The 8461-nt window shown below is 35.9% G+C and overlaps 1 protein-coding gene across 1 annotated transcript; it reads right to left on the bottom strand.

The window, feature by feature from the left end:
- Positions 1 to 4191: 4191 nt before the first annotated feature.
- Positions 4192 to 8042, bottom strand: sf3b6 (splicing factor 3b, subunit 6). The gene is made up of 4 exons (XM_059356319.1): positions 7919 to 8042; positions 6392 to 6510; positions 5854 to 5992; positions 4192 to 4839 (listed from the first exon to the last, which is right to left on the bottom strand). The coding sequence occupies exons 1-4, from the start codon at positions 7946 to 7948 to the stop codon at positions 4750 to 4752; spliced, it is 378 nt and encodes a 125-aa protein (XP_059212302.1). The 5' UTR covers positions 7949 to 8042; the 3' UTR covers positions 4192 to 4749.
- Positions 8043 to 8461: the final 419 nt, after the last annotated feature.

The following is an 8461-nucleotide window of genomic DNA, read 5'->3' as shown; positions in this document are numbered from 1 at the left end:
GATGGGGTCTGAATAGTCGCTAAATATAGCAACCAAGTTGGTAAGTTGACAACACTGGTTGCTGCGTCAGTCTGTTGTCACATTCGAACTCCGATGGTTCAAAAGTACCTGTATGGGAACGGAGGCTGAGGGGAACTAACTATTGGTAGTAGCCAAACACTCCAAAAACTTTCCAAAAAGTACTCAGAAAGTACTCAGTGGAAACACGCCTAAACTGGTAAGTTCAGCAAATTACATTATTTTACTGTAATGCAGCCTTTAAAACCAGGAAACACTTAGAATATAATCTACCATCTAAGATGATATCTGGTGTCATATCACGCCCAGCTCTGATTTCTCCTTTATCAAGTTAGTGGAGTGACTCCACATTTCCTTGGCAGATGTTAAAATACTCCCTGTGGTGCATGTACGCAGACTGGGAACCACTGAGCTTCACTGGAGGTAGAAAGTGTTGGCACACTTAAACAACATATTGGCTAATAATGGATAATTCACGGTGAACTCATAACATTACCTTGCACAATATAAATGGTCCTGTGTGTCATTTTACAAACTTTTTGCATCTAATTACAAACTGTATTCTTTGACACAGTGCAAAAGACATCCTACAGTGAAATACATATCATTACCTTCGTTTCCTGGATTTACTAAAGTGTTTCACTCCGACAGAGGTGAGGCTGAGAGGAGTGACAATCACTGCTATGTGTATTCTTATTATATTCTTATTATATGAATGTGGAATACCTTCGGACAAACAAGCAAGAAAGACAGAACAAACTATCAATGCTAGGGGAACAGCTACAGAAAATGAGTATTATTAAGTCTACACTTACAATCTTTTAACAGTCTGGCAGCAAAAGTCAACAAGTTATTTCACAGATAATGTCTTTAAAAATACAGATAATATACTGTACTATAAATATCTGTATTTTAAAAAAACATATCGGTACAGAACATCTTAAGGTGTTTTTTTTACACTTTAATATAATGGTAAGTGTTTGGTTACTCTTGGTGCCAAACTTCTTACCGATTTTACATTTTCTTTTTACATATTTTTTTCACATTAAATTCAAAGTTTTAGTGTAAAAAATAAACTAAAATAGAAAGCCGCCTTCATTTTACATTCAGCAATATGAAGTGTATTTTTTTTATTTTTTCAGAGAATTGGCTGTAATTTAACATTCAAGACCATTTAGCAAATTAATTATCCTGTAGGGAAATGCCTACATAATGTCCAATTTTATTGATTTACAAATTTCAACCTTTTTTTATGGTTAATGTTTGTAATAAAAACCCTGTAAAATAATACAGCTCTGCATCTCAGCCTTCCACTGACAGCGTTTGGGAAGAAGAGGCCTTCCAACCAGAAGCAATACATATTTTTGAAGCAATAAATGAAAGATTACTAAATTTCCTTTGATGGCAAATTTCCAATATGAAAGTTAACAAGTAGACACTGAGTGGGTGTTCTATTCATTTCCAAGCTTGATGAAATAACAGAACATTTTTTGCTCCCACACTGCAAAAAAAGAAAAGTTGGGTGAACTCAAAATTTCAAGGCAACAAACTTCGATAAAATTTTAAATTGGACAATTAAACTAAATATTTTAAGTTTTGTTTTTGAGTTTGTTCAACTCTGAATTTCTCTGGCACCATTGTAACGCCGCGATGAAATGTCAGGTAATGTTGTGACCACAATTTTGAGTTAGCATTGATACGCTAATGGCTACTCTTGTAGCTGTAACAAGCAGCGCCGCTAGCGTCAGTTAGCTGCTAGCATCAGTTAGCCTTTAGCTTTCGCTAATGACCAAATTTCACAAGAGTTAGCAGAACTATTGTCCCTTGTTGTGAACCCCAACTTAAAGATATAAGTAACAACAACTCACCAACTTGTTTTTGAGCAGACAACTGGCTTCCTTTGTTGTGCTAACTTACATGATTGCCCTAAATGTCAGTAATTTATATTTCCAAGTTTTACCAACTTAAATCACTGTTTTAGGCCAAAAAAATATGAGTCGGCTTTTTTGCAGTGCAGGAGCTAATTTTACATTAAGACAACATCATATGTAGCATCCTAGCATCCTGCTCACCACCTTTTTGAACTGTTGTCCTCAATCAGAGCCAAAATAAAAAGTTTCTGCCCCAGAACTGCATTAAAAACTGCACAATTACACCTGACACACTTGCAAATGCATCACACCTACCTCTTTACTTTTAACTTGTTTTGTTTTGTGTAGGCATTGCATTGAATTTGAGAGCTTCTACCTCAATGTTGCTGTATTTGTGCAATAACAATAAATATATTGTTATTGTGATTTGACCAAATCTGTGACCACTCCTCCTCATCAGCTTTCTTCAAGATCAACTTCCAATTTTCTCCCACCAGGAGAGTTGGTTATTGTCTATAACAGCCTCTATCTAGTGGTGGAAAAAGTATTCAGATCCTTTACTTCAGTAAAAGTACTAATAATACACTGTGAAATGACTCCACTGCAAGTAAAAGTACAAAAGTACCAGCTTCAAAATATACTTTAAGTATCAAAAATAAAAGTACTCATTATGCAGAATGGACCCCCTCAGATTTTTTATATATATTCCAATTCCAAATACATTATTGGATTATGATTATTATTTACGCAATTACGTAAGCAGTTTTACTTTTCTCAAGATAAGGCTCATTTTAACTACTAAATATATTGTTTAAAAGGTGACTTTAACATGTTTTTTATGTTATTTTTTACCTGAAAGTAATTAAAGCGGTCAGCTAAATGTAGTGAAGTAAATAGTACACAACTTGCCTCAAAATGTAGTTGAGTAGAAGTATCAAGTTACATTTTTGGAAATACTCAAGTACCTTGAAACAGTACTTGAAACATGAAACTAATGAAAACTAATGAAACATTTTTCATTTACATTTATCATTGTTATAGGCCCAAAGCAATTTGTATTCCTCCATTGTTAAAATAAGTAGCTTTCATATGGCACTGACATTTTAAAAAAAAACATTTTAATCAACAAGTATATGCACCATAGCCTACGAAAGTCTATAGCCCGATGTCTTCATCTCTAAATTTTGCCAACTTTCTCTAGCTAGAGGAGCTTTTGATTCCAAATCTCGCAAGAAATTTCTCTGGTGTCCAGCCTCTCATTTGCACTTTGGTCCTTGTTGCATTCTGACAAAATCAAACTAACAAATGCTCATTATGACCTATTTGTGGGGCGTCTGTGGCTCAGTTGGTAGAGTGGTCGTCTACAGGTCGGAAGGCAGATCCCCGACCAGGACAGCCTACATGTCGAAGTATCCCTGAGCAAGATACTGAACCCCAAATTGCTCCCGATGCTGTGTTCATCGGTGTGAATGAATTCCCAATGGTGGCAGGTGGCACCAGTGTGCCCTGGTAGCCCCTAATACCAGTATGAATGTGTGTGTGAACAGGTGCATGACCTTAGCGTGTAGTGTAAAGCTATTTGGATAAAAGCGCTATATAAGTGCACTCCATTTAGCATTTAGAATTGTTGGTTGGCTGATTTGGAGTTAGCAGGCTGGTTTGTCTTCATAGTAAGGCTCAGAATACGGTTTGTGGCTCCATTACGACATTTTTTCTCTTCTTATTGCCAGCAATGGCTCTTTTGTTAGTAAAGGTTGACAACCCCTGGTTTAGACATCCATGTAGTTATAGCCAGTATGCAGTTACACTGCTTGCTGGAAGATGTATTACTAAAATAAAAATGTCCCTGTACAACCACCAGATGTCACTGTTGAGACAAAGTTGGTATTAAAACACTAGTGCGGCTATATAAACAGTGCAGTTTCATGTTTCATATTTTTAACTGGCAACATCATTTGATGTTTGTTTATCTGGTAGACTTGCACTGGCAATGACTCCAACAAGTTCAAATACAGTCTCTACTCCATCAGTATGATTGGAGAGGAGTGAGGGAGGCTGCAGTGTTTACCCATGACCCTTTAGCACTAAACAACTGATCACACAGGGTTCACTCAGAGGCTCGTGTCCTCACACTAAAACTCCAGGGACGGCATCATCACAAGCTGTTTGGAGCTGCAGGCAAACTGAAAGTCGTGCGACCCCTGTACAAATGTGGAAACTGTATACAGTCTATTGATCTGAATGGGTTCACAAAGAGGACAGCACTTCCACTGTTACACCTACAGTATGTTAAGACACCAGCTATTAGAAAAGGAACATTTATTTTACAGAAACCATATAGTTTACAGTCTGTACTGATCAACTTCATATCACACACTGTATGACCATGGTAAGCTTAAATTAAAAGACTGTAAAAATATGGAAAGATCAAAAAAAGAGTGAAATACCACATGTTCTGGGAGATTTCAACATATTTCCAAGTATGAATACTGTGACCAGTCACTGCCAACATTCTGATCCAACTTGTTTCCTGTTAAACAGTTCGTAATTTGTGTCTGTCAATCATTGTGACACCAAGCAAAGTTTGAAAAATCAAACAGAATTTTAAGAAACAGCATTTGAATCAGTTCCCTGCACTGTTGTTAGCTTGCATACTGCCAATCTAACCAGTGTGACATATATTTGATGTTGGACAAAAAAATAAAAAATAAAAATAAGAACGCACTCATTTCAACAAATCATTCATAAAAGAATATTTTAACAACAATATCAGTAAATGATCACCAGTATAAACCAAAGAACAGAAAGATTTTGAGCGTAGAGGTTAAAGGCGTGGAGGTGGAGGTGGGTTTCCGGAGCGTTACTTTGGAGGGTCTGTGTTGATGCCGTATTTCTCTTTTAGAAGCTTCAGCTGTTCCTCTTTCTTCTTTGTGTCCATCTTCTGGAAAGCCTGCAGAGAGTTGACAAACAAGAAGAAATAATCATTAAAAAGAGAAGCTTCATCACAGTCTTCTGACTGTTATACCACTGGCAAATACAGGCCTCATGCACAACTACTACAAAAGACGGCAAGCTGTTCCTGATGCTAAAGGGGGCAACACACCGTGTTAAGAACTAAAGGTAAGCAAACTTTTACAATCTTGTACAGGGATTATATCAGCATTTTCTTTATTGCTGCTTATTCTTGGATGCTTATAGTTTCATTTGAATCCTATTCCAAATGTTTTTTGTCTGATCCCTTGTGTTTTCTTTAATGAACGGTACACATCCGACATATTCTGCCAGAGTATGTAAAAAAAGTGTTTGGCTTTTTTTGGCTGTAAAAAAATGATTTTGTGAAATCAGAAGATTTCTAGGCCAAATGTTTCTCAATAGAAACATGGTTACTTAAAATGTTTAAAGGTATTGGTATGGAACCAAGTGATCTATGATCAGTGACATTAAATACAAATCTGGATTGAGCAGGGAGAAAATCCCAGAGCAACCCAGTATGAAAACATGCGATTCACTCCTGTTATGCGCAGCTGCATAATTGTGTCATTGTTTTAATCAGTACTTGGTGTTGCTTGTTTGATTCCATTTTGTTATGTCTATTTTAAATGTGACTTCTTGTATAGTAAGCGTTAAAGGAGTGTGTGTCACATTAATATTAGACACACTGGATCACCAGGCCTTATAATTTTTTTTGTCAAAACCTTGAGTGCCCTATAGAGCTGCAATGATTAATTGACTTAAAATAGAAAAGTAACCACCAACTATTAAGCAGGTCTGTTTCCTATCATATTAAACTGAATATCTGAGTTTTGGTTTGATAAAAAAGACATTTAAAAACATTTTAGGAAACTGGAATGGAAGTGTTTGACTTCTGACATACATTAGCCCAACAATTTATCGATTCTGCAAATAATAGTTAGTTGCCCTCTGACCTGACAATGCTTATAGACACTACAATGCTCATACATACTCTGTTTGCATTGTAGTAGAGGACCACCAGGTAACGGTTGCAGACGTTGAAACCTGACAGATGGTCACAGGCGTTCTTGGCGTCAAAGATGTCTTCGTAAACCACATATGCTGTCCCTCTTGTTTCAGGTGTGTTCCCTCTGAGAAACGAGCAAAACACACAAGGACTTATAACAGGATCAAAATGTGCAAGAAAAAAGTCTGAATCAAATTGTGCCTGCCATTTTCATGAAACCAAACGTAATGCTGATTTACAATGTGAACAATACAGATACAACAACGTGAACCTCCAAAAGGACAATTAATAGTACTAGTTTTGCTTTAAGTTATGCTTTAGAATAGCACTAAAACAGCTTCAGAAATTAACAGGAGTTATGTGTGTATCATTATATGATCTAAACTTATCACATTCTTAGACTAATTTCCTACAAAGCACGAGATCTGATGCCGTGTATGCATTAATAACAATCAAATCGTATTGTTGTTAAGTATTTCTTGTGGCACATTTTGTCTATGTCAACATACGTCCAAACACTTACGTTCTGATTTGACGGATTGGTCCATATTTTCCAAAGATATCATACATTTCCTCAGCTGTGATCTTGTAAGGAAGGTTCCTGACATACAGGATCCTGTTTACCTCTGGAGGTAATCTTATCTGCAACACACAGCAAGAAAAACAGATGAGTAAAACATGATTTAGTTGAACCACTGAGCAGTAAATAATGATGCTATGTAAACATTTAAAAACAAAAACGTCACAATCAAGGCAAGTACATTTAAAAAAGCGTTTGTACCAAATAAATAGCGTATTAATGAAACACCAACTCCAGAGATCCTTTAACCCATAAGAACCCATGATGACACGCGTGTAACAAACATTTTAAATTATGTAGAATCTCCCATATACAGCTGTATGCTTCACCATAACTCATTAAGTCCCTTAGCAAGACTGTGTGACTGTGACAAGAAGTTACTTCTCCAAAATGTGGGTGTGACTGGAAACAGAAATGTGAAAAAGTAGCTAATTTCAAAAAGCTTAAAGTTTAAACCCATTTAACAATTCTAATCTGTTAATGTCCTGTATTGCATTTAACCTGTTTTGACCATATTTCCTGAACAAATTAATATAAAACAAGTAACAAAAATGTCACATCAGGCTTTTAACCTTAAAATCGAAAACGAAAATGGTAATAGGCCACTCAATTATTTTCACGGTTTACATTATTTTAAATTAATATATGCTCTGCTGTTCAGTTTAAAGTACATTTGACCAAATATAAACAAAAATAATCCTATCCTGTCACAATTTTATATGTTGTGGAGATGCAAAGAAAAAGGCAAATTTGTGTTTCTGTAAGTAGAAAACGTGTCTAATTTAATTATTTTAAAGGAAGAAATATAAACATGAATTCCATAAACGCCCAATGTATCGTATATGTCACATCACAGATCTTTAAAATTTAGGGGTAGAATAAAAAAAAAAAACACATCATAAATGTGATCTATGTGGTCCACTTGGTCTGTGGTATATCCCCCATCATTTTCTTTCAAGGATAAATAGGTCTGGGTTCTTATGGGTTAATCTGCAGTGTGACAAATCCTACACTTTAAGCTTTCTCTTGTTTCTGTGTAAAATGACTACTAATTAAACTCATGTTAATGATACTTTTAGTTTCACTGAGACCATCAGTGACCCTGATATTAGATTAGAGTATCGATAACGTTATAGTGTTGAACCTCCAATAACCACACATAGCTTGTTAGCACATTGCCGATTTAGAGGCACTGGTACATTTTAACACCGTTCGTGTTGCTTCATTCCCAAACATGTCAGACGGCAGTTGGTTTTAAACAAGTCAATTCAAGAAGTAGATGTGTGATAAGGCAAGAAGGTGGCAAGTTTCTACTTAGGCAATGTGGTTGTTTTTAATTCGTTAGCATGCTAACATATGCTAACGCTGGTCGAAGCTAGCGTCTAGCCAAACCAATATAATAATACCAGAACAGTTACTTGTTATTTTATATCCCTCACACAATATACGAACCGATTCGTTCAAACTTACATTAGCGCGTTTCGCTGCTTGCATAGCCATGGTGAAATTGTTTTGTGTAAATAAGTCCGCTAAACAACAAATACGCAGTTTCCCAGCTTGCTCTCCACTCGTCCCGTCAAAATGGCAGCGGTCGCCAGTTGGTGACGAATTTCCGGTATCCGACTCAGAGATATGACGCAGTGCTGCCTCCTGCAGGATGACTGGAGATGTTTTACACTACTTCTTCCACCAACACTGACGGAAACATAGATACTACGTATGGAACAATAAAGACATTATATATAGAAACAAATCCTTATTTTACCCCTATTGGTTTATTGACAATATAGTCTTAGTTCATCAGTTATTTAACTCAAACAGACCATTACTTACATATCAAGAATTTATCATAAAATATAGAATCCAAAATCCTATTAATATTGTCATTAATGTAATCCCTCTAGTTGTAATTATGTTATTTAAAAGTATATTACCAAAATACATCATTATTGCCCTTTGATCTTGTTTGTTTCACCTCTACATGCAATAGTAACCGTAATATCTGTAATTTCC

The sequence above is a fragment of the Centropristis striata genome, chromosome 18 (assembly GCF_030273125.1).
Source record: "Centropristis striata isolate RG_2023a ecotype Rhode Island chromosome 18, C.striata_1.0, whole genome shotgun sequence".
Classification (NCBI taxonomy): domain Eukaryota; kingdom Metazoa; phylum Chordata; class Actinopteri; order Perciformes; family Serranidae; genus Centropristis; species Centropristis striata.
Note: the sequence above shows the minus strand (reverse complement) of the source record. Positions and strands in the feature narration are given on the sequence as shown.

Excerpts from the sequence above, each read along its gene's own strand:
- sf3b6 (XM_059356319.1), bottom strand. The coding sequence starts at position 7,948 with ATGGCTATGCAAGCAGCGAAACGCGCTAAT. Across the intron at positions 5,993-6,391 it reads CCAATCCGTCAAATCAGAAC|AGGGAACACACCTGAAACAA; the intron begins GTAAGTGTTTGG and ends CTCGTTTCTCAG. Across the intron at positions 4,840-5,853 it reads TCTACTACAATGCAAACAGA|GCTTTCCAGAAGATGGACAC; the intron begins GTATGTATGAGC and ends AACTCTCTGCAG.